The sequence below is a fragment of the Lepisosteus platostomus genome, chromosome 12, assembly GCF_059453375.1.
Source record: "Lepisosteus platostomus isolate fLepPlt1 chromosome 12, fLepPlt1.hap1, whole genome shotgun sequence".
Lineage (NCBI taxonomy): Eukaryota > Metazoa > Chordata > Actinopteri > Semionotiformes > Lepisosteidae > Lepisosteus > Lepisosteus platostomus.
This window is the reverse complement of record NC_142622.1, coordinates 42177011-42204636: the sequence shown is the minus strand read 5'-3', so window position 1 is coordinate 42204636 and position 27626 is coordinate 42177011. Positions and strand designations below refer to the sequence as shown.

Genomic DNA, 27626 nt, shown 5'->3' with positions numbered 1-27626 from the left:
GTTTGTGAGAACAAGACACTTAAAGGATCCCATGCGACTCACAGTGAAGCTGTCTTGTGTTCATTTTCTCATTGCTCCCCTCCGACCCCATGGCATTTTCCGGACAAAAAAAAACGTCCTTGCGTAGGGGTTATTGCCATTCACAATTTGCTCATACGTAAATGAAGCTGAAATCCATTTACTCATTCATGGCACTGCTGCTTCGTCAAGTTATTAGCAGACCTTGCTCCTAGAAACTAAAAATCTCTCTAAGTTATGACAACGACAATTATACATTTCAGCACTGATGTGCATTCAAGTGTAACTGTCCTTTTAACAAACACTCAAAGCTTGAAATACAGCATCCAAAGGTGTGCGACTATAAATTTAAATGGAAAAAAGAAAAAAGAGCACACACATTTAAATATCACAATTCGTGACTTGTGTAGGAGCACTTCCATTTTGTAGCTGAATCAGACGCTAATAACTATGAACTATGAAGAGTGAGTGGAAGCGTAATGCATTTTTTCCATGTTGCAGCAATTTGAATGTTGCTGTTAATATTTTAAAGACACTTCAAAACAACTACAGTTCCACCCTTAAGGCTCAACTGGCAAAAGAGAGCGCAAAGGAAACAACAATACCTATACCCTCTGGCTTTGAAAGCAGCATATATAAAGGTGTAATATAAAAAAATGGTCATCAGATTTTCTCACTTTTAAATGAAAAATGAGAAGGCCAGCAAGTGTTCCAGAATTGAAGCACGTGTTCAATTTCTTACATTCAAAATGGTCATTTGCTGTGGTTAGGCCGAGCATGGGCAAACCTGCCCTCGACCTCTTCGAACAAGCCGAGTCATTATATCCAGCTTCATCTGACATTACGTCACGGCATCGCAGATCTTTGTGAATGGCACACTAGCAACTGTCCTCCACATGCTTCTGGTTGGTTGTGGCTCTATCTGCCAAGGAGCCCAAGCCTGGCTGAAAATTCACATTCAGGCATGACAATGATCCAAAGCATGTACCGTAACGGACAAATAAATGGTACACTGCACGCAAAATACACGCTCTCGTCTTCTCAAGCGAATGTTTGTGGTTTGAACGTAATCAGGGCAGCTGAACCCAAAGTGTCCACAGAACCTAGAACAAGCCTGCCTGCAGGAATGGGCAAAAGTCCCCCATCAGCAGCAGCGCCTGTATAATCCATTCCAGAGGAGGACTTACAGACTACAGGGATGTGAATATTGTAAGTGTGCCTCTCATTTTTTCTGAACACTGTGTACGACAGAGCAAAATATTCTGTCATGTTCAGTTTTGACAAGATTAGAATGTTTATAAACAGTTGATACATCCCTCCTTTGTTCCATTTTAGTTTCCAGGTGTCTTGAGAAAACTAAAAAGAAATATACAGTATCATATCTGTGCCAGGTTACAATCTTATACAGCAACAAATATTCTTCCTGGATTTGATTTATCAGAAAAAGCCGGCATGATCTAATCCTATCTGTTGAACAAGATTCACTTTGAATTCTCATGAATTGCTCCTTCCCTTGCGAGAATGAGTTACAGGGTACAGAAAAAGTGACCTCATTGGAATAATGCTATTTCTCAGGTTTGGAAAATCAATGCTAATGCTTTTAATAGACAAGAAATACTGTACATCTTTATTACTGTATATATTATTTATGAAAAAATAAATCTGATAACTTCTGAATTCAAATACAAAGCATGACATGATTAATAATGTAATATGACTCTATTATTTTTTAATTTTTGGATAGGGAGCTAAGGAGTATATATAAGGTTGCAGATTTTCATTCAACAACCACGTTGATTGTATTTTTTAATTGATACACACCTAACCAACTGGTATACTGCACCTAATGAGCAAGACCCACCATGATCCTCAGACCTGCCTACACCACAGTTTTCAGACACTGGAGAAGCATCACTTACCTGATTAAAATGGTCCACAATGAGCTGCTGTAAAGGTATTTACTTTTATTTAGACTTCTCCCTACCCCGATAAATTCACAATTTTGCCTCCTTTCACCATTATTTATCCACAATATACAAGACCTTGACTGAAATTGAAAGGTGACAGAAATGTGAGATTTGTAGTGGCCAAACCAACATTTTTCAGTTGCTCTATGTAGATGCACTCTGCGGTTATATACACAAGTATCTCAAGTGGCTTTCACTAAATCAGGGTGTCCGTATTAAGCAAAAACATCAGTACAATTTTGGAAGACACTTTGGAAACACTTATGAGAATATCCTTACGATGCACTTAACAGTATTTCTGTTAATCATTTCAGATCACCTCAGCAGCAACTAACACCTTCTTGAATCATCAAACTTAAGATGACCTGTCACAGTACTCCATTTATTTATGGACTTATTCCATTAAACAGACCACTATGAAGTCGTTTTACAAAAAGTGATAGTGCTCATCTAGGTACTCTAAGTCAATGACATCACAGCTAACTCACCACACCTAGTAATTTGCTGTGTTTAAAATCACTGGGCGTGCAGGGAGGAAGTCTACTTATGTATCTGATTACTTGCAAATTCAATACATTATATAAACGAACCAAAAATGTTAAAAGTAGGGTCATCCCGATGAGAAAATATTACTTTCTGAAGGCTATTTAACTTTTTAAAATTCCTCCTACGTGTCTAGAGAATACTGCTCTACACAAAGCCACTAGTGTCGGGGAGAAAGCACAAAGTAAAGGACACGGCACCACAGAAGGTGTCAGTTTAAAATGAGATGCAAATTTCAGGAGTTTCCAGGTCAATAAGGTTTTATATAAACAGCTCCAGAAAAATAATGTCAACCATGAACTTCCCGTTACACATGTGTTAGTCATCTTAAGTACATTAGATCCTGCATGTTCCTGCTTAAAGAGCGCAGTTAACAGTCAGCAGAAGAAAAAGTATACTTTACAATTCATTACTTCCTTCTTGCAAAATTAAAGGTCTCTTGTTAAAAGCAAAATTGTCAAATGAAAGCGGCTTTTATTGGAGGGGGGAAAAAAATCCCTGCCTCCATAGGGCCCCTCTTCCAATATGTCTTTTTAACTGAGGAAAAACACTATGTAAAAAGAAAAAGAAGACTTGCATCCGTGACAAAAATGATAAAGACTTAATGTTTGACCATTATCTGCCTGTTACATCATGCTGTGATTGATAATGTCTCAAAAGTCCTGACATTTATTTCTTATTCAAATAAAATATTAATATGTATTTGTAGCTCAGCTGACATTTTGGGAACAAACAAGAAGAATTTAGTTATTGGAAATATTGCAATACTTAAACCATACACTTCTATTTGGTTGCAGACTAATCCCTCAACTATAAAAGCAATACAAATATTGCATTAGGGATCAATATTCCAAATAATCTAATAATCTATAAAAGCAAAACTTTCTGGTTTTAATTATGAATACATTACAGCTCTTAGTTTCCCTTTTGCATACGTTTTAATGTCTAAACCTCCTATTCTTATCTCTATAATAACAGGAGATTAAAAACTGAGATTGCTGCTTGTACTTTCCCTTCCAGTCTTCTCTCAGTACAACAAAGTTCCCAGGAATGTTTGATTCTAATGGGATCTCGGGATCTCTTGTGTTCTAGTTAGAACAGTTGTGCTAATTTTAACTGGTGGGGTTTTAAATCATATCCTCAGATGGCATTCACGAAACAATTTTCTAAAAATGGCAGCTTAAAAACGGAAATCAGAGTATTCACTGTCAATGTGCAATGGTGTTTCGTCATAGTTCTACTACTTTTAAATAATTTGATTCATGTCTGGTAATCGTAATCTATCATTATAAATATTTCCCATCACAATAATAAAAGGAGGAACATTTCCTTCATATTTCTATCCTACATTAGTCTGATACGCACATATTTGCAAGTACATAAAACCCTGACGAAAGAACCAGAGCATATACAAACATCAGTGAGAGTTACGCTAGATTTTTTTTTATGAAAGCCAGCATTCTTGACAGTTTAAAGACAAAGCAAAATGAAAAAAGATCCAACCCCATCCTCTGGACATCCTGCCTACTGTACAAACTGCCCCCAGGGCACCTGGGATGTGGTTACCAAAGGCAGCATATAGAACAGGCAGGAAACGAGAAGAAGCGAAAAACTCTCATTTCTAGACATACTCCCGTCTAATGTGCACTGAGGCAAAACCTCACCAAGACCAACACGACAAGATGACACAAACTGGAATTTTTGGAAGGTTCAGTTGTGCAATTGTTCAAGTTAAATGGTCTAGCTTTTGCATAGCTCTGTGGTAGGAATTCATTCTACATTGGCTGCTTTCATTGAGAACTTCTCAATGAAATAATGATCCTTAATGCGATGAAAACCACTATATTACTTATAAACATCCATTCCTGTACTCATTGTCTCTATGTCATCACAAAGGCACATCACTACAGTGATAAAAAACAACTTGAAAACTATCCTTGAAATAAGCATTCATAAATTATAACACAATCGGAATTTGCTGAATCTAAAATCCCTTTATTCATATAATTAAATTTATGGCATGTTTCTATGAAGAAAACCACAATGTGTCTGGTGCAATTTTCTACCGTTTGGTGGGCTGAGAGAAGTGGACACACACGGAACACATGCCTACCATGTCATCTGGGAGTTAATGTAACTGTGTGCTCAATGAGATAGTGATAGCATTACCATATACTATTTTCTCTTCAGTCCAAGCATTCACTCTTTGACCTACTATGTGTGCTCTTCAATAAGACACTGTTTTTTGACAAAGAGGACCCATGGCTCAACTCTTGGCGAGGTGAAGCAGAGAAATGAGTGGATAAGCAGCACTCTCCAGACATGTCTGGAAATCTGACAGAATCTCCCCAAGGGACAAGCTCTGATGCTGCTCCCTACAAACAAAATGCACATTAAATTATGATTTGAAAAAAGCCGTTTCAACACACCGATGTCGTAATGTTACATTTGCCTCATTAGCAAGTCCCTACAGAATTAGTATTGTCTTACAGTCCAAGGTGTACATAAATTTAAAAATAGAAGGTTTTAACCAAAGATGTCTGCTGAAATGTTCTGTGTCAGTTTCATATATCTAAGCTATACCCTAGGGAGACATGCTGAAGGATTCAAGATAGACATGAGCTTGTAAGGAAAAGTTAATATTACATTCTCCATTATATCTTGTCTTACAACCTTACTTGCCAGAGGGTTGCTTCAACACTTAACACCAGTCCCGGCCATTGATTACATGAGAAATAACAGGAAACCTAGGGTCTGAGTTAAACAAGGGGGGTGTACTGAGCCTCGGATATAATCTCTCTGACATTTCCTTTCAAAGGTAAGATGATGCCAAACATGCTTGAAAAAGCAAAAGCAGACTGCCAATGACTGAGAAGAAAATGATGGATTAACATCAGAACAGAGTCACAGTGAGAAGTTTGTAAAAATGAAAGGACGTACTTAAGGATTTGAGCATTGTTAAAAAGCATAAATTAACATTTCTTACACATATATGCTGAATTTGTCATGTGTGTCCAGACTATTTTAAAAATATTCAAATATTACATATAAAATGTATAAATGTGATGAGGCTAAAAGTCATGCACCATTCTCAAACACGGCATACTGTAATTTTGCCTTTCATACTATTATTGTCTCTTTTGTTTTGCTAAATTTAAAGCAATTTCCCCCAATTCTTTCATCTTTCTTAACTTACTGACCAAATGCAAAATACATTACTGATAAACTATATATGTATTGCTGTACAATATGCAGAAAGGTCATATAAATGTCAAGAAGACTCTAAAATAGGATACACAAAAAATTCTCTATTTCTGTATTACAAAAATAATTTCTAATGACTTTTAGATATTGCATTACTTTGCTTTCTTTCCTTTTAAAAAAAGCCTTACGTGGCCTGGGTTTGGTTAATTGAATGTAGGCCCCTAATAACAGGCACTGTATTCCAGTGTGTTGTCATAGCTTCGCATTTTCCAACATACAATTCAACATCCAGATTATATAGTTAAACATCAAAAATACAACTCTCTTTTAGCACAAAGACGTCTGATGATCTACATTAATTTGATTAGACAACCTTACCGTTACATTTCACAAAGGTTTTGGTTTAGCTTGAACGAGGGAGTATGATAGGAAGATTAATGTAAACACTGTATACACTGTAACTTGCACTGGATAAGGGCATCTCTTAATCAACAATAACAACAACAACAATAATAATAATAATGATACTTGTCTTGCGTGTCTCTGCTTTTATCTGGTGGTTTTGAAAATAATAATGCTGAATTAACTTCATGCTTTTGAGCACTTTTATGATCATTAAAAATGTATCACAAAGTGAAAAAACTAAGTGCTTTATATAGACAGAGCTGTTTGGGGGGAAAAAAGGGTTGATTTGCAGACCTATCGGAAGTTCTCTGTGCAAGTTATTTCCTCTGAGAGACAATACCACGTTGAAGCTCCTGTGGGCATACTTTGCGAGTGGAGATCCCACAAAAACAGAAATAAAATTGACAAGCCACTTAAACCTATGATCTATAAAGGCCTGTGGTGAGTTACTGTACTAAAAGAAAAGTTTTTGCTTTTATCTTAATTGCCGATATAGCACACAAGTAAACAACCAAGGAATCTTTTGAAGCCTTTCAACTGCATTAAAGATGCTTCCTGAGCTCAAGATCTTTTACACTCCCAGATTTGTGGTTATTCCTTCCAAATTATTTTTTATGTTGGGGAGGTGTGTATAAAATGTTTTTTTCTTTTTTCATTCATTATTGAATTTCCACTTCAAGTGCACTCGCTGCTGTCAAGCATGTTGAGACAGACTGAAACCCATCCCACAGAAGGAAACAGTTCTGATTCTTCTTAAGTCATCTGCTACACATAATTAATTGTGGATTGTTTCCTTTTCTTTCATAGGTTAAAATCTTTAGATGATGTTTAGATGACTGTATACGGAATGCTGCTCAGAGACAGTCCTCATTTAAATAACTAAACAGCAGCTAATATTTCTGATGTCTAGGCTTTAACACTTAGGGATAGACTTCACAGCAAATAATTTAAAATAGAAAGGCTCAAGTTTACTCACATTCAGTTCTTCATTCACTCCCAGCTCTGACCAGCACTTACTGTATTGTCTTGTTTTTATTATGACTCAAGAAAACACATAAAACAAGCCATTTTATAGAGCAAATGCTGCTCCGCCTAACCCTGTATTTTTATTTTTAATAGGTTAATCTTCACATGAGCAGCACATGAACTAAACTGCAGTAATGCTTTTCAATGAAATTACAGTTTGTAAAGACCTATGCTGCTTGAAAGCTATTTTAGATCAGTAAGATAGTATTAATAAGAAACTCCTGTTTATAATTTAATAGCAGGCTCTCATAGACATGATATATAGAAAAGGCACATCTGTTAGTCTCAGGTACTGCTACAATAAAGTTAACAAGATACTGGACATTTATGTTAAGAAAGTCCTCTATAGGACAATAAACAGTTTATCACAATATTCACAGAGGCTGGTCTTCCAGAAAAACACATCAGTCAATAATTCACTTAAGAAACAATTTTATGAGAGCTTTTAAAAGATAAATTGCAACCTTGACCTTAAACCCCTTTAAGGTTAGTCAGTTAACATAAGATTCATGTCTTAAACACAATTAGTTAGCGTGGCTATGAGGAAAGCACAGGCAAACCAGAAATTTTAGATTTCATTTCTATAAATAAACGTGTTATGACGTTTATTTTACAGAAGGCATTAACGTATTTCTTGATCTGAATTTTAATTGAGTATTCAGGTATTCACTACATGTGAAACAATGGAAAAGTGTTAAAGAGAGGTTAATGATTTGGGATAATAAGGATTATTTATTTCCTCTGATGTGCCCAAATCCATTTTCTTTGCCACTCGATTTTAATTGTTTTCTTTTTGCATATCTACTATCACTTGGTCATCTGGATCTCTGCACTGGGAATAAAAAATCTACACATACTGCACTTGACTCTCCCTCATTCTCTCTCAGAAGGCAGCTAATTAGTAGTAGTTAATTGATCCAAGGCTCTCATCCAGCCACTTCTTGAAAGAAGTCAGGGCAGCAACAGCATGGCTGGGCAGTTTATTCCATAATTTCACAGGCTTTTAAGGTAAAAAAGTGCTGCATGTTCTCAGTTTTAAATGCACGTCCACGAAGTTGCCACTTTTGTCCTATTGTTCAAAATGAATTGTTCAAAACAAAATGAAGGTCAGCTGTCGTTCACCTCACCTACATGAAGTAGGTAAGGTGAACGACAGGTGACCTTCATTTTGTTTTTGTTTCTTTAAGCCCTAACTTTAAAAAACAATGTGTTGATGCTGCTCGATCAGGTTTGTATTTTTGTCATGCAAGGCTGGATGTACTATTCTGGCTCCATTAGTCATCACAGTGATGGGCTGTCAAGTATCTCCATGACATCACCTGTTTTTGTGTGAACCAAGCCAAACTGTCAATTACATCTTGGGAAATGACACATTACCCTTGGCGCTTCCAAAAAGACTATGATGTGCAAATCACCTTGGTGTGCCTCAGTGTGTCACATTGTCTCTTCTGCTGCAGACTGAGCTCCTCCCTGCTGGGATCCACAGTTTGTTCGATTAGGTTAAGTGGATGCAATGAAAATAGCTCGAGCGAGATCTGAAGAGAGCCACTGAGTTTCAATCCCATGTCTGAGAATCCAGATTAAAAATGAAAAGGACATTTTTCAGACCGAGGAAGTTTACAAACAATGGCATTTATTTGGGGAAGGAGGAATCAAAAGCTCTGAGAAGAATTTGGTTCATAAGAAAACATTCTCGCCAAATAAAAGAGATGTCAATATTAAGTTAAAAAATAGCAATGCTACACTAAACCTAGGCTTTCATGGGACAGGATATCATTATAAAGAAAAAAATACACTAAGAAAGAGATCTTCAAAGAAAAACGCAGTCTAACCTGAGGACCTCAAGTGAAGACCAATCCCCAGTACACACTGGTGCCAGGATGAAAGGGGTGTGAGATGTTACCCAAGGCAGAATTAGAACCTGTAATCTTTCAGCTCACAGGAAACAATTCCACCTGGTGGGTCCTCAACACATCGTCAACTGTGAGAAGGGGAGCTGTACAGCACTTTCCAGTCTATCCCAAAGAAACGGTTATATTTATATGCTACCTTCACCCACAAGACCATGACTACTCCCAAATGTAGTTTTGTAGAAAACACAATTTAAGAATCGTAATCTGAAAATACAGTGATCAATATTTGTTTATTTAATGTGTGTTTATAAATGTATATATTTACTGTAAGGGCTACGGTAGAAATCCCATAAAAGAATTCTTAGTTCACAATATATATACTCATGTTGAAAATGGATGATATATATGTTGGAAACTCAACATATATATCCTGTCCTACACAAACTACAAAGTGTATTTTTTGGACTTATGCCAAAGGCACAATAGCTGCAAGTCTGATGTGCTTTGTACGTCTGTGATTGACAAGGCTACATCCTGTTTTTTCCAAAACTTAGCCTTTAAAGAAAACTGTGTTTTTTTTATGATGCGGGAGAACGATTCCACAAAAGGGCTTTTAATCACTTACTTGAAAAAAGATCTTGGGTGCAATCATTCAGTGCTAATTTTTCAATCTGCTCTGAGGCAGCTGAAATCTCCTTGTCCAAGGGCTTTGTTTCAGAGCCTCTGGCAGTGCTGGAGTTCTGCAATGGTATCCAGTGTTCAGGAACAGATGTAGGCCTCTTTATTCCATGTGGGGATTCATAACAACTACAAAATGTGTCCCAAGGCTGCCTTCACAAAGCCTAGCAAAACGTACATTCCAAATTAGGTGTCTTATGATTTTCATTTGGACTTAAAGAGAGATCTTGACCCACGTGGGGAATGGAGTCTTGTCAAAACCACAGGCAGGATGGGAAGCAATTAGAAAGAGAACGAGAAGCAGTCTGGTCAAAAGAACTGACAACTGCTCAGTTGACACTTTCCCTGCACAAACATCATTTGTAAGTTATTTTTGGTTTACTTTCAGTATTTACTAATCTCACTACCACTGAAAGATGCTGAATGTTGTTTTTTTTTTCCCCCGTTTAAGCCAAACAAAAGATCCTTGTATTCAGCCCTGGGAACTCTTTGCAAAATGTAATTTTTGCTGGACCAGTCAGCGTGCCAAACTCTAGATGCTGAAGCATCAACAGAACAAGAGCAAAGAATCTTGGTATATTTTCAGTCTCAATACACCGTTCACATTGAGCATAAATGTGGGCATTCATGCAAATAAAATTCTGGCAATATACTGTTATTACTTTTAAGTACCTCTGTACTTACTAATTTGTACTACTAAGAAGGGACCTGAAGTATTCACATTCTTCTTAGTCATCCCAGCAAACTTCTTTAGTATCAATAATGACACATGAACCAGGGGCCACAAGTGGAGACTGTGTAGAAATGTATTTAAATCTAAGAACAGGAAGCACTTCTTTTCACAAAGGGGTGCAGGAATATGGAACCAACGACCCCACATTGCTGTTGGAACCAAATCCATGTCTTTTTTTAAGAAACGACTGGATGAGTTTCATACAGGTAGATCACTTACCTATCAAAGGGACCACATGGGCCAACTGACCTCTAATTTGTAGCTTTTTCTTAAGTCCCTATGTACCAACATTCTTGAACAAACCATATTTCTTGCTTGCTATAATGGATATGGTGGAATGTTTTTGTCAGTGGCTTAGTGTTATCACAAGGATCCAAGTTATAGTGACCATTATACATTAGTTTTAATTCTGAAGCAACAGAGTATACATCATGGGTTTTCTTCTTGTGAAAAACATACAGATAAGTTATATGAAGTATGATAAGCTTTTTTAAATGAATATTTTTCTTCGGCATAGAAAGATACAAATCAAACTGATCTGAGATGCGAAATAAGAAACAAGAGTGAGTAACTGTGTATTAGATCAGCTGTTTCGATGCTTTTAGCTATTGTTGATTTGATTCGTTTCATATTTTCTAGGCAGAACTCTTTATCATAAAAAGGGACAATTTGCTTTCTCCTGACTCTTGAAACAGTCTCAATTTGAAATGACTCTTTTGGACAGCACAGTGCATAGTGATCTGGACCAATGCCCTGCTTGGCATGCAGCATCATCGCGCAGACCAGAATGCTACAATCCTTTAGTTGTATCCTGCTGGCAAACGCTTAAGCACAGAGTAGCCATGCCTCGTAACTGTATATTGTTCACAGGTATATTGGTATTCCACTGTTGGCAAATGGTGAGAACACCATTTGATAACAATTACATAAGATTGCGGGGTTTATACTGCATGTGCCCTTTAATACACCACAGAAACACCTCATGTTTGGAGATCACGCATCTTTCGCAATGGCAATATAATACTTCTACTGAATACAAAAGGATGCTGACCCTTTCTTTTGCTGCTGCACATTTTAGCTCCATTTTGTGAAATACACTGTGGTGCTTGTACTATGCATAAAAAGAGAAACAAACAAAATTAGCAAACAACCAGTGAATCTGTAGAGAAACCACAGAGCAGAGGATATATCTGCCAATAAATTGGCAGATACTTACAAATAATACATCAGAAATTTGCCATGCATATTAGCAAAAAGGGTGATGAAAAACAACAGTGCTCTCAAAAGCTAGTACCCTGAGAAACTGACTAGATCAACCATCAACAATTTATAAACTGGAGCAATAACTTCAATTTACACCAAAGAGCTATCTGTAACAGAGCGGACAGATGGAAAAACACATGAATATTTGTCGTAAACCAGAGATTAGTCACGGACATTAAAAATATGAGTGAATAAAAAGGACAAATATTGATTGGGAATAAAACTGAATGAGCACTACAGTTACATACTTTCTAAAACACTGTAAAATAAATTTCTCTCCGACTCTGAATTTAATAGAAGGGTCACTATAGAAGAAAGTAGCCTGGGTCCTTTTTTCCAAGACCGTCAAACCTTTTAGGGATACAGTTTTTTAATATATTTGATTAAAAATAATTTGAAGTGCTCCACCAAAATCTCAGTTGATAATGACCGGAAAAATTGCAATTCACTAGCTATTAGATCCAATCAGCAAGAGGAGGGGAAACTTGTTCAAAGAGTAGAAACAGATGTTTCGAAAGCACAGGGCTCAAGTGCAAAAACAATGGTTATGGCACTGAAAAGAGAAAGTGCAATCTGCTACCTGTCTCATTACAGGACACAGGACTCAGTCACACAATATTAGTTAGCGGTCAATCACAGCTTTGTTGTACACTAAAAGACAAGTAAATACAGGGGGAACAGCTTAAGTCTGACTTCAGGTGCATTTCACTTACCCAGAAGTCAAAAACCAAGAAATACCAACCCCCCATCTTTCCTTCCAGATCGGCTCTAATCCTAGAATCTGAGGCTGCTAAAACGACCACATGGAAATCACCCTGATAAAACTCCACAAAGGAAAACACAGGATTGCAAAGATAAAGAGAAACAAAAAAAAAAGAGGGGAATACAAACACGGACACCTGCTAAATTAAAGTGGGCTGGGGATTAGGTCTGCGTTTTCTACAAATAGCTGAGTGACAAAGAAAAATTAAAGTAACGGTGAAACTGGAGCTGCTTGGGAAACCCTGGATGATTTTACCAGCGCGGAGAAAAAACTTGAAATTCACACCAACAAACTGTCTATAGCGTCTTTTCCCACAATTTATAACTTTCATACGTGCCTTCAAATACAAGTCAGATCTTACAAGTCATTGGCATCTGAAAAACATTTTTTTAGAATGTAATAATAATAATAATAATAATAATGTTTCTTTATTAGCCCTATATATTTTCTTGCATTAGGAATTCGTCCTTTCGCATACCCCAGCTTTTCTCCATGGAGACACAGACACACAAACAGGGAGAGAAGCTGGGGGTCAGAGCGCAGGGTCTGCCATTGTGCGGCGCCCCTGGAACAGTTGGGGTTAAGGGCCTTGCTCAGGGGCCCAACGGAGTAGGATTCCTCTGCCGGCCGCGGGATTTGAACCGGCAACCTTCCAGTCACAGGCGCAGATCCTGAGCCACAGAGCCACCACTCTGTTGAGTCGTGTCCAGCTAAGTAGGGCCTTACTCTAATTGCAATCACTCCTCAGAAAAAAACAGAAACAAAAATTCAATGTCTTTTAAAAATGGCACAAATGTGAAGATAATAACAGAAAGAGAAAACTCCTTGGCTGCTGCCTGGTGGCTGTGTGTAGCAGTGAGCCTACTTTCCTGTTAGACCGCTGGAATCTAGACACAGGAAACTTCACTCTGAATACCTGCCTGTTTCCATGCCAGATGACAAGTTACCAACACCTCATCAACTACTCCAATCCAACGTGCTAGAGAGTGACGGTGATGACAAACATCTCAATATATATAAAAAATAAAAACATTTCATGGGTTCATTTAAAAGGTAGTTGTCTATTTCCTTTAAAAGTATGCAAAATCAACAATCTACGATTGTTTTTTTTCCCATGTCGTAGAAACAATCTGTCCTACAAAATATGACAACATTTTTCTTATATTGCAATTCATTTGTTAATAAAGTTCCTTTGGGATGTCTGACCAAATCTAGCTCCGCTGGGAATGCTTTAGCAGTACCTGTGCGCAGAAAGGTGTCATGGCAGGACTCGTATAACATAACTACCATTTCCTCCGACATACCTTGCCTGCCTTTCTTCCTCGTGAGATGTCTCTGTTTAGGGAACGTGGCAACAGACTCCTGATCTGCAGCGCCCTCCTCCAGATCAGATTCAGGGATGGGTTCACAGCCTCCTGAAGAAAGGGACAGCCAATCGTTACAGGATTAAAATCTCGAACACGGAGCCCCACACTCTGGATTGTACGAGACATTCACTCCTTTTTCTTCTGGGGGAAAAAAAAACAATTGAAGGTACAGGTTATTCTGCCAATGTCAAAATGCAGGCCTAATATTTTAGTGTAATTAAAGATTTTTTCTTAAATATCAACTGTACTCTCCCTTCCTCTAATAATCCAAACAAAGGTAAGATACATAGTTATGGAAAGCTGTGATACAGAGTTCAGCTGTGAGTGGCCAATGAAAGGAACTACTTAAATCGAGACAGTGTATTTTATGTCTTGTCTATGTGTGTTTTATGTCTTCAATTCATCCAGAAATACCAAATACAGCCACTCACACTGGAGATTGGTGATCAAATGGACATATTTCTACTGGTCTAATTATTGATCCTTTCTTGTTTTGTTGGTGAAGTCCTCAGAACATAAAAGTACAAGAAACCAGCAAGACAGGAAAGAGGTGGATGGTGTCCTATGCATAAGCACAGGAACTTCTTGTTCTTGAAATTCATTGAAAATGCTGTTAGCTCTTTATAAACTACTGCCTTTTAAAGCATTTCTGTGTCAAGGTCAAACAAACAAAACCGTTTCTGCTTTGAGAGACCTTGAGAGCCACAATTTACCCTAATGTTGTTTATTTTTCCCCCCAAAAAATGGAAACTGTATCTTAAGTAAATGTGACGTCACTCAATACTTGCTTTATAAAAGGTCTTAAGTATCCAGTTGTGGTTTTAAATATTTTTAAATTATTTTTAATTAGTTTTCTGTTATCAAAATACAAAATAAAACATCAAATTCACATGACTGTATATGAATGTTGAAGTTTCTGTAGACAGAGTTCCCAGTCCAAATCCACGCTCTAAAGAATGTACTGCAACAGTGAAGCCATATATCCCAACTCCAACATACTGCTGCTGTGACAGCTCTGAAAGGATACCAGCATGATACAAAAGTTTACAAGCATGTATTTTAAGCGTTAAATAAATAATGCCGATGGATGACAGTAATATTCAAATGCAATAATTATCTGGTTTTAGTAAATAACTGGAGGAAAGCAGAGATGTATTTCTGTTCCTTTGATGTTAAAAAGCAGAGGAATCAAACAGATACCTGATCTTTCCTTGAAATCATCAGCAGTGCCAAGTTAGTGATTTTCTGCTGTAATCACTATCAATTAAAGTCTTTTTTCTCTCTGCTAAATAAAAATATATATATATAGCGGGCGGAGGAAAAATAAATATTACACGTAAATTTGCAAGCAACAATTCGTTTAAGTAACTCACTCATCCTTTTTAATTGTGCAACAGTTAATTAGTAATTAGTAGCCTCTGGACTCATGAAGATGGGTCGGGACTCCTCTCCAGACATATATTCTGGAACTGCCAGTTCCTAATCAATCAAACGTTCACCACAACCTTTAGATAAGCAAACGAAAAATGGAGATACGACTTCTAAAATATTCCAAAAGTAAGGGCATCCACTTTCTTCTCACGCTGCAAGGCCACCAACACCACCAACAGCAGAGCTCCTATCAAGGCTTCTCTGGGACTTCAAAAAGTAATAGTCTGCATTTCTTTCCAAAAACCCAGATAAACCGATCATAATCTACACAGTACACTAAATGGCAAATAGCTTCAGAAATGATATTAGATAGTGGCCGGGTAAAGTATGTGAAGGAATTTCCATTTACAGATTTCAGGGTCTTTTTTACGGTACAGTAGGTAGAGGGTTAAAAGTGCAAATGTATCCATAGCAGAACACAGCTCCTATTAGTTTTAGTAAAATGCAATCCGAGGTTGGGGAACTGCAGTCATTAAATTCCATTGGAAATGATTTGTAAAAAAACAAACAATTACAGGACATAGGGAAAAACACTGCTGCCAATTTAATGAATGAAAATGAGAAGGGAGTTCTATCGTTCTCCTGATCTGAGAGAAAACTGTTCAAGAGCTCAGAAATCAAGGAAGATGCAGTACAGAAAGAGACAGTTGCACTAAAGTGCTGTTCACAAAAAACATTTGGATTTTATAAGGTAAAATGCACTCTGAGCAAACTAAAAGTTCCACATGCTATAGTGTGGTATCATGTATGTAAATAAACCAATTCATATATAAATTCAAACTATTTTCAATAAAAAAGTTATTGCCATTCTAATAAAATATCAAACACTGTTTTATGTTATTTTAGGATGGCTGTGCTCTTGGGCTACAGATCTTTGCAGCATAACAGCAGAAAATACTGAAAAAAATAAAAGCATTTGAAATTGCAATATTTTAAATGTTATTCTATTATACAGCTAATTACACTGCTAAAGGTCCATTAACGTTCAGAGAAAACATTCTACACACGAGTAGAAAGAAAATAATACCGAGGTAGTTCACTCAGAAAGTATAATAAAAGCTTTAGCCCCATAAATATTTATTCCTAAGGGAGCTTGCACTGCCATATCTACAACCTTTCCATACCAAGGACAAGCAATGTTACAGTCATTACATTCCTGGCCAAAGTACACAAAGACTGGAGGGCAAAAAGAGAACCAACTCCCATATTCCCCAAATTCTAACAGAGCAAAACAAAAAAACTGGTTCTTGACAATTCCCAGGTCACTCCCACTTGACATCAAAAGCTTTCAGGGCCTTTCTGTTTTCCTTTTTAAAAGATGACCTTACTTTAATCACAATAATATTATAAGCAACTTAATAGAAGAAATATTCCAAAAATATCAAATCAAATCATTTGGCATTTGCTGTATATACTGAATCACAATGAAAACACAACCTTGTAACTGTTTACATCAACCAGTCACAGGGCATAGAGATAGCATTACTTACATTTTAAGTAAGAAGACAGGTTCGGTGATTGAGTAGTAATGTATTGTTCCTTGATCTAACCAAAATACTTTATTAAAAACATGGCCAGTGGTTTGCATTCGGAGAGAACTAAAAATCTGCATTCAAAAACACATTCCGATTGAAAACAAAAGCAAGGAAAGATGTGACCACGCTCCCCTTGAGCAATGGACAAGCATCATTCAAGGTGGCTTGACTTATCCTGTTTATCCTGTGTGAGAAGTTGCCTGGAGGATGAGATGCTTCATCGGACTAGTCCTGAGGAGCCTCAGCTCATGTCCCGGAAGAGACAGGGTCACCAGACAGACTCAGGGTCATCACACCTATGTGATCCATTTGCAGAAGTGGCTACATCCAGTGAGAATTCCAAAAGGAAATAACGCACATACAGGCAAAACAACTGTAACTCACGGTCGTCATTCTCAGAGGCTCTGAGGGGAAATGCTTACATATAAAAAAGAAAACAATCGAGAAACTACAAAAAAAAATCTTCAACAATTTAAGTGGCACACTCTCTATATTTCTCAATTTCAAGCTCTATTTGTGCAAAAAGGACAAGTTGATTACATATATCCCTTTCAAGCATTCACATTCTCCAAATAAAAGAAACAGCTGAAAACGTGTAAGACACTGGATTCCCAAATGCATTCAGAACTGAAAATGAAACACTCGAAGTTCAGTAAATATTTAAATGAAAACCATGTGAGGCTGATATACCTGACATCCTTGGCTTAAAGGGTTTATATTTTACTTACGAATTTAGTAAAAAATATTTAATAGATATTACACAAAGAAAAGAAAAGGTTAATTAACATCCTTTGATTAATAAGATGCATCTTAATCAAAATTCTAAAACCGTGTTTTAGACTTCAAGTGTAACAACTATTAATGTTATAATCCTGTATTAAAGCAGAAAACCGGATCACAATAAATGCAGAAAACATACAGTGGTATCAATTATTATGAATTATGAGAGATTTATGATGAGCGATTTACAAACTTCCACGATTCATACCCACCTTTTATGCCACGGTGAGAGTTTTGTCTGCCATTTCATAAATGAATGGAATGGAATGAATGGAAAGCATTTTTTTTTAAATCCAAAGAGCTTCATAAAGTCATTGAACAAAGACAAGATTCTCATCGGTTCACAGTGATGTCATGCGCAGAAATAAATGAAAGAATGCAGTGTGCTTAATCATAAAGGCAATCAAGATTAACTTTAATAGGCAACCCTCTAACAGATAGCTGAGGTCACCTTACACAGCAGAACTAGTCCTATCCATTGTATTACCCCCAAATGAAACACTGGGACAAGTATGATATCATCTTCTATGTACAGATCACAGCTGTTAGAAACTGACTGGGGAATTGTACCAGGGGAGGAAGGATGATGATAAAAGTCCTCTCCAACAATGTGCAAATTTTAATGTAATATTTGTTTGTTTCATTGATCAACACACTGAACATAGCCTTTTACATATTCATGTGCTTCAAAAAGTCACTGGAAGCAGTTGCAAAAAAAACAACCTTTCTCGCCAGTGTTTACAAAAGCCTTACTTCAATTTACAGCACATTTCCTTTCAACACCATTAAAGACCATAACAGCTTCCACAATATTATCAATAGCAGCCATACATTTACTGATAAACAAGAGGAAGGCAAACAGACCAGGGCTATGGGTTCATAAAGTGGGATTACTGCATCAGGAAACAAGTGCAATCATGATAACAGACTCCTGTGCTAGGTTTAGATGTATTTGACTGCACCAGCTATCAGGGCGTGTACAAGGTCACAAAATGATATGTAATAATCCCCAAGACTTGTTATCCTGGTTTTAGATAAAGAGATGAATTGAAGTCCTATTTCAAGTGGACAACCAACGTAAGGAGAACATAGTTTTCTACTGTACCTTAGCCACTCTTTCAAACTTTGTCCTTTCAACAAAATTACATCTGATAATCCACTGCTTCCTTTACATTTCTGATTATTAAAGACAAATAATGAGAAGACTTTTTATTTTTACCTGAAGGAAAAAAAAATCTAATTTTTCTTGTAATCATTATTTTAAGTGGGAAGCTGGGTCAGCATGCATATTCTGCAAAGGAACAAGTAAAGATTTATTCCATGCTGAAAAGAGAAGAGAGAAAACACAACATTTCGGCTGTGAAACCTTCTTCAGGTGTGAGGGTTTATTATTTTTGGTTATTTTGGTTATTTTTTAGTCAGATTTGTCATTATCATTATTTTTTGTCAACTGGATTTGATAGATACTGCTCTTTTCAGACATTGTGAATTGATAAATTCAGACAAGGTGTATTCTTTACTTATTCGTGATTCTTAATAAAGCTTCTTCACCTTTATAAAGTAGAACTGCATTTAGAACAAGGAACAGGAGGCACGTCCTTACACACAGGAGTTGTTAGAGAATGGAATAAGTTATCCAGCTAAGGACTGACGTCCTTGAAGACAATGATGGATCAGATCCTTTCATGTTTTTTTTAATTAACTTGTTATATTTTGTTCCAACAGAGCTGAACAGAACTTAAAGCTTTTGTACTGTTCCATAAAGTTTTACACACTTTTAAAGATTTTAATAAGAATACAAAGCCCAAGCTACTGTTACACACAATGTGATTTGTTGACATTGTCTCGTCTAATAACCTAATGCAAGTCCCATGGTGTTAGTTTAACCAGTAGTTTTGTTTTGTTTTGTTTTTAATGAACGAACAACAGCATGGTCTGTCTTTTTCACAGTTCATAAAAGTTCACAAACTGTTTGGAAGTCCGAGATAGATGAGACATATAGGACTGGGTGAACAACGCTGCCCAAATTACTTTCCTGCATATTCTAAGCCGTCAGTGTGCTTAAGTGTGTCCTACAAGAAACAAGGAGCCTGTGTTTCTCCATCCTGAAAGGGAACCGTTTCGTGAAGGATCCTGCCACATAAATACCGAGCCTAAGCTGAAAAGAAAAAAGCATGAGGGGACAAGATGGAGTCTAAGACGCTCTAAAATGATCAGTTTCCCTGTAATTATTTTTTTTTTTACCTCGATAGGTCCTTAGATCAAGAAAAGCTACAAATACACACAAGCCTTTTTTTAAAAAAGAAAATACAGTTTATGAAGCGAGCCTGCTGTATGTCAGCACAGACTTTGTGAAAAAAAAAATCTGCCGCCATGATGTTGGAAACATAAATACTTTGTATTTACACCCGCTTGAAAAAGCAACATCATTGGGTACATAATAAATTAATGTTTACATAAAAACTGACAGCACTTTCGTTATATACAATTTGCTATATACCTTGGCGCTGCACCAGAAATCAGGAGAAAAAAGGAATGCAAGAATCTTGTCTTTGGAGAAATCCAACAAGATGGACACAAGAAGGTCTTATTTATAAACTTTTTTAAAAATGGTGTTTAATATTCATTCAATTCATTCAATATTCATAGCTCCACAAATGCTTGCTGTGAAATGAAAAGATCATTACTAAAAAGGTTTAACAATAGTTAAAGAAAATTCTACTTTCACTTTATTCCTGAGTGTTGAATTGCTTTTTAATAACCCACATATTTTCACAGCAAACACGACTTTTATTGACACCGTCCTGACAGGCATTGATAAACAGAAATGTTGATCTGATTTAAAAACACACACATTTAATTACGGGTGTCATGGGAAGGCGGCAGTTCTAGTGCATCTGCCTCACTGCTCTTGTGTCCCGGGCTCAATTCCAGTCTAGGCACCTTCTGAGGAGTTTCATGTTCTCTTTGCATCCGTGTGGGATTTTCTTGTTTTCCAGGTTCCTCCACCTCATGACGACATGCTGGCTAGATTAACTGATGTCTCTATAAAGTCTCTGTGTGCTTAAGTGTGTCTGTTTGTGCCCTGAAATGGAATGATGCTGACCTTATCCAGGGTGTAGTTTATGTTTTGTACCTTCACAGGTCTAAGTTGCTCTGTGATAACAGATGCATGCATAGATATGTGTAATCATAGGTTTTTAAAATATCATTGCTGCCATCTCTTTTAAAAAAATCCAACGAGAATTTCTATTCTGTCTAGACGTATAAAGCTGCACAGAATTCACAGTACAATAATTGGGATAAGCACGTGATTATTATGTTTCTGTACTGTACATCTATGAGTTGAAGTACAAGTTGATTGAGTTGAGTGAGGAATAGCTGAAACATCTCCAATGTACATTAGAAAGAGCTGAATTGTTCAACAAAACATTGGCTGTAAATATAATGTTGCACCACATTGTAAATGTTTATTGCTGAAAAGAATGAACTAGATTAACAACTCAATTTAGCACTACAGGGACTTGGGCTAGTGTTAATAAAAAAGACAAAGAAACTGCCAGTTTTAAGATGTGGAATAAGAACAGGAATGAGGAGAATTCCACAACTGGAATGCTTAGTTCACGGTAAACACCTGAAAAAGCAGAACACAATCCACAGACTCCCCTACAAGTTCTTTCTTTTGTTAGGACTTAATGACCCATTCAGACACTTGATTCTAGTTTAAAACTCTGGAACCAAAGTTATTAAAGCAGCAGACACACAATAATGTCAGAGGTTAGCAGTTCATCAACACTGCACTGCCTGTAAAGTCACTTTGGATACAAGACATTCCTTTTATAGGTCTTAAAATGTTTTTATAGGAAAGAGACCTTTTACCACTGTAAAGACTCATTAAATGATCACCAAAAAATGCGCACGGCAACCAGATCCTATAAAAGCAATCCTCAAGCCTGGATAATTATACTTATTTCAAAACGTCCTTAATTTTAAATAACACGATTGTATTTAATTTATGTTGTTACATAATATCTATTGACCGATCTAAAGAAACTAAGACTGAGACAGGTGTAAGCACAGAGACAGCAAAGCAACCAAATAAATAAATATAAATATATACCAATTTCTAACAATGCCTGGCATTTGTACAGCACTTTTAATCGCAAAACTCCTTACACATAGGAGGGGTAATACAGGACAGGACAGAGTACAGTGTCACCAGTTACCATACTGGGGCACTGGTTTGTAAATTCTGGTCCATAGTACCACCACTTGGCCCATCAACACCATTTTTAGCAGTAACCTGAACCTCCTTACATGCCTCCAATCCCAGGACTGAACAGGCACAGTCCTGTTTAGCTTCTGAAAAGTGACAAGAAAAGGCTATAAGAGGATGTCATGATTATGGCAGAGTGAAAACAAAAAAATCACTATTAAAATAGCTCAATAACTCTCATTCAAGTAAATAACTATGATAGAAATGGATAATTGATAATCCATTAGATGCATGTAAAAATCATTACAGTAGCTTATAATCGAAGTTAAGTATCTTAAGGAGCACCTAAAGATAAAGGGCATCAGTGGTACCATAAACTATAAGGTTTGGAAAGAGAGCACGAGGACGGTATTTAATATTTATGTAAAATAATATTCTGGGTACACAAGCTTTGGGCTCTGGGACTTTCTTCCCCCACTCTCCTTTCATAAAGCCTGGTGTGCAAGAAGGGCCTCCATTTTCAGATAAAACATTCACTGATGCCGCACAGCAGATGTTTAAAATATGGATCTGAGTTCATTAAACTAGATTTTTTTAAAAACAAAAATGTGCTTGCAAGTAAGGAATCTGCTAAAGATTTTGTGAATACAGTGTTTAAATCAGTTCCCTTGTTACTTCTGTGCTTTCACATCATTTGCATACATTACTATGCATTAAGAATATAAAAAAAACATGATTTTCAACATCTGTGTTTTCACACTTGAATATGCATGCCTGTGCAGGGCTTTCAGGTGCTTCTCTTCCTGGTGTGTGAATACAGCATTTCATTATGTGCCCTTTAGCTACTGCTTATAAGCTTCTATTCGCATAGAACATTTTGTGACTGAGGTCCTATATCTGAATGCTACTTTTCTACAATGGAAAATGTAATTCTTTAGGTATTAGCCTAATTTATTTATTCTATATTGTGCTGCACTAAATATTTTTTAGATAATTGTAATTTATTTACGGCAAGCCCTCCTTGACCAACATGAGGATTCCTGAAATCATTTAAACTAGGACCAAAATCTTAAAGATCGTAGTCAACACCTTCTACACAATCTTTTAATAAGGAAAAGAATGGCACTCAGAAAACATACACGAGTGGTTATACAGAGTCTTGAAACAAAACGTTAGTCTCACTTATTGATGTGAGAAAACCATAAGACTGCAGTCTTTTAGTCAAAGTCAGCTTCAAAATAATAATCATAGATTGGTGTCCAACCAAAACACTTCATGTCCATTCGAAAAATGTGGTAACTGGTCATATAAAAACATTTGCGATAAGTTTTAATGTATCAGAATGATGAAAACAAATGTCACATGTCATGTGTCAGGTCATTTGCCAAACTGCTTTATACCATACGGTGTGGCGGGAAGCCGGAGCCTACCGGGCAAGCAACGAGCACAAGGAACTCTGGGACTCTCTGCCCAAGGATATCAGAGAGTCACCTTCTCTAAACTCCTTCAAATCCAGACTCAAAACCTTCTTCTTCAGAAGAGCCTTTACTGAACTGGTTCCATTCTTCACCCCTCTGCTCTTCTTAATACCACCTTCCACGGTCTCCTCTATTGTTATGGTTGTATTGTTGTAATTATAATTGTGTCCTGTCTTGTGAAATCTTCTTATTTATTGTTATTGTCATCCTGTAAAGCGCTTTGAGAAGCCACCTTTAAAGGCGCTATATAAAATAAAGTTTCTTCTTATTATAAGGCAGGGAGAGGGCGCTTGTCCATCGTAGAGGAGGTGCAAGCTGATCATACAAGGGGACAATTTGGAGGCCACGGTAAAGGCCGAGGGGGGAAATTTGGCCCAGACACCGGGATAACTCCCTACTCTTATCGAGAAATACCCGGGGATCTTTAATGACCACTGAGAGTCAGGACCTTGGCTTAACGTCTCATCCAAAAGACGGCACCCACTGCAGTACAGTGTTTCCACCACTATACTGGGGCATTAGGACCCACACAGACCGCAGGGTGGGTACCCCCCACTGGTCCCACTAACACCTCTTCCAGCAGCAACCTTAGCTTCCCAGGAGGTCTCCCATCCAGGTACTGACCAGGCCCAATCCTGATTAGTTTCAGTGGGTAGTCAGTTGAGAGCTGCAGGGTGATATGGCTGCTGGCCGAAAATAAATGTATTCTACATAATTATGCAGATAAAGAGAAACTTTAATGAAGAGAAACTATATGCAGATAAAGTTTATATTTAAAAATCTTCATTTAATAAAAGTGCATATTGCTGGCAAACCACATGCACAAGTTAAACTAAAAAATAATGGAAATAGAGTGGTAAATCCCTTCTCCCATCCCAATTCTCAAACAATAAGCACATTTTGTTATTCATGTCCAGCACTTGCAGAAACATCACTCTATGCAAGTATTTTTTAAATAAAAATAGTATGCAAAGATCTTTGATACTGATTGAACGTTTTGCCTTCAATTTTACTGACTGATCGCTCAGTTAGGTCAGGAATCCCCAGTCCAGGTCATGGGGAGTCTGGAAATATTCCAGCTCTCTTCAATACACCGACACTAGAGAGCTGGGAGAAGCTAATTATCCCGTCTAATCAAGCCAATAATGATTCATTTGTAAAGAGTGATGGCAGCCTGACTTGAAGGAGGTAGAATGATCAATTCCTGAGACCTCACTTGCTGTCCTTACAGTGGGCTTACCCTGATTCCAGCAGAACAATGCATGTCTACAAGTTCCTCTCGTAACAACAGGGTTCTCGCAAGATGGCAGTGTGCCAACCATGCAGTAAAGGCCCTATTCCCTTGATCTGAGCCCCAGTGAACATTTGTGAGGTGAGTCAGGAGCCTTTGGATGGCATCTACGGCTCAAAGAAAAGTGAACAGGCACGATCTTGTTCTCACTCTATGACATGACGGGGACAGAATTCAACAAGAAATGACTGGCAAACCAATGCAAGGCAAGCACTGCAGTAAAACTTGCATTGCTTCTTAAGGTGGCCTTAGATTCTAGTAGTATGCTTTTACAGTAGACCCCCCCCCACGTTAATCAACCCTATTGATGATGACAAATAATTAATTAGAATAAAAAAAATAATTATTTAATGCCGGCTCAGTAGAAAGTCAGTGCACCCACCAAAAAAAGATTGTAATTTTCTTGACAATTATGTCAAGGTTACAATTCTTTTGATGCTCACTATTTGTACAATGTTATCACTTTGTAGCTGTGTCAGGACCTCAAAAGGACCAAAATGTCGGATCAAAGTGACCACAGACATCACCCGGCAAATCTCTTCTCTACAGGCCGGAGTTTCAGACTACACTAATCATCGCTTCTCCACATTAGTCGGGACGGCAGAACAATGCGCTGTCCTGTCAAGGAAGTAGTCTGGGGACTCACAATCTCCTAATGACATGTTGTACTGACAAGCTACTGGACCGAGAGGCAGCAGCCAGAGCCCACCGATTCATTGCGCAAGATCAGCAATCTTCCAAACGTTCCAGGCTTCAGAGTAAAACAAAAAAAAGAGTCTCGGCCTGCCCAGACCTCAGTCATTACCTTCTTACTTGAATTGAATCCAGTATAATAAAATAAACATCAAACGCCTGTCTCTAGTTATTAGAAACAAAAGCACTAAGGCAGGGCCCTCTAGTGCAACAAACAGCTGCCGGACTAGACACACATTGTTTATTCTTCAGATTATTACACAACCCAGACTCACAGCATCCTGTGTGCTGTCCCAGGGTTTCACAAATAATCTCCATGTGGCCAGAGACTCACAGAGTCTGGAAGCCTGAAAGCTTTGTTTTTTTTCCCTTAAGGAGAAGGGGGATCGAGATATTTTTTCAGCAATATCTTTAACACCACTCAGACTTCCACATCACACCAATGGCTGCTGGACGCCAAAGCTCCAGGTGTCCTACTGCAAACAAAAAGAACGTTTTATATGCCCAAGAGAACGGTGAACCCTGTCACAGGCCATTAACTGCAAATATTTTAAATGGTGTAACCCTGCACCACCAGTGAAGTCTGTGTATCAGTAATTAAGGCCAACTTGTCCTCAAGGTCATTTAATCTTGTTTTCTTTTCCCAAGCCAAGGAGGTCCTGCTAGCAAGATATTTGTGCAGGGAAAAAAAAATCCTCATGCAACAATCAGAAAAGACATGTCTATGAGGAAAGGTGCAAATAAAGTGTGGGTCTTAAACTCAATTCTAGAGATAGTAAAGAGGATCTAGTGTCTATTGGTTTTTGTTCTTTCCATAATATCAGTTACTTTGTTGGTGTGTTTTTTTTTAATTACTTGCACACTTGTATAATTTAAATATCCACATGGCAATTCTAACAAAGCTCTGAGGTGGTTTATAGATAACTATAAATTCAATTAAATTAATGTTTTGTGTAATCAACTGTAAAATACCTAAAGCAAAATGCTATAAATTTCTAACAGTTCGGTTGACTACTCAGGTTGAGATCCTTAATACAGCTTGTGCACAATATATACATTTTTTTTTTTAAATGCTAGTTTTTAAGCTAACATAGTACTGTAACATTTCACTAAAAATGCATTTGGTCGTTACAGCCCAAGCTTGTATAGGCAAGCTACCAGAGCGTTTTCAGCCTCATCTTTAGAGTACAATCATTTCACGAAGCTCTCAAACATTTGAGAAAAGACCAACTATTAACAAGGAAAGAATATGCACATTCTACTATTAATACAACTTACTGTTACAAAACACAGAGCATTATACAATCATTATACCCTCCTCATATACACTATACTTACATTCAGGTTTTGCTGTTTGCAGTATCACTTGGAGGTATTTGTATCCATTTTTTTATTCCTGGGGGTGTCCCTTAACCACTTTTCACTTCAGATGGGAGTAGGTGCATGGTAGGGCCAATACATCTACAAAGACATGCGGTAACACTGCTCCCCAGATAAGCCGAGGGATCACAAGTGCCTTATGGGTTCCCGTTCCCCCCCGATATCACTGGCCTTGATTAAGTACTGTTTATGCAAGACAAAATAAAGGTGAGTGGTGGAAAAGCCAACAGAGGCCTCCTCAGTAATAAAACCAAAAGAGAACAGTACTGCATGTTTATCTCGTACCTGGCATCACGATGGGTGTCTGTGCATTGGACTCAGCAGACAGGGAGAGGCGTCCACCTTTGCCTATTCGGTCACAAAGGAGTGTGATGTGTTTCTTCAGCCTGCTGGTGTCTTTGGGCATGGACAGCTGGCTAGTTGTAAGGTTCAGAGCCTGATCCTTTGAGCTCCGGGACAAACACGTCCTCAGAAGGTGGGAGACCGCTGCGTCCACGCTCTCCTCCCAGCCCTGCTCAACACAGAGAGAGAAGAGCCAACCATCAGCTCACCTGCTACATCCCGTCATTGATCGGCATCTCTCCACAACAGCTACAGCTTTCACTGCAGCCCAGATACCACTGCGTTTCGCAAAAAAGTTTCGGAAAAATCACTTGTATGCCGAAACGTTGCCCCCTCCCAGGCTGACTGCACTTTCCAGACCACCAACACAACAAAAAACACTTCACAGGCATGTTAGAGAAACAGACCTTAACCTGGGGGATCGACCTAGTAATATTTTCAAAACCAACGCTATCTTTAAGCCAGGTTAGCCTTAGTCTTGTACAAAAAAGTAGCACGGACAGACATTTCATTTTGATCACTTAAGCAGGTAATTTGTGCAATGACTTGGGGGAACCTATACGACCTGCTAAACTGAGGCACTCCAAGACAAGGGTGAGCCGGCCCTGTTAATGTCCACACTACTGTTGCAAATTACAGTTGCTACAAAAGTAAAGTCTG

At 37.7% G+C, this 27626-nt stretch overlaps 1 protein-coding gene across 4 annotated transcripts in view; it reads right to left on the bottom strand.

The window, feature by feature from the left end:
• The window catches only part of bbs9 (Bardet-Biedl syndrome 9), a 150298-nt gene that overhangs the window by 43944 nt on the left and 78728 nt on the right, over positions 1 to 27626 (bottom strand). For all 4 annotated transcript variants that reach the window (XM_088602054.1, XM_088602052.1, XM_088602053.1 and 1 more), the window contains 2 exons: positions 26910 to 27135; positions 13758 to 13868 (listed from right to left, as the gene is read on the bottom strand). In XM_088602054.1, the coding sequence (XP_088458180.1) occupies positions 13758 to 13868; positions 26910 to 27135 (337 nt within the window). The remainder of the gene's footprint in view (positions 1 to 13757; positions 13869 to 26909; positions 27136 to 27626) is intronic.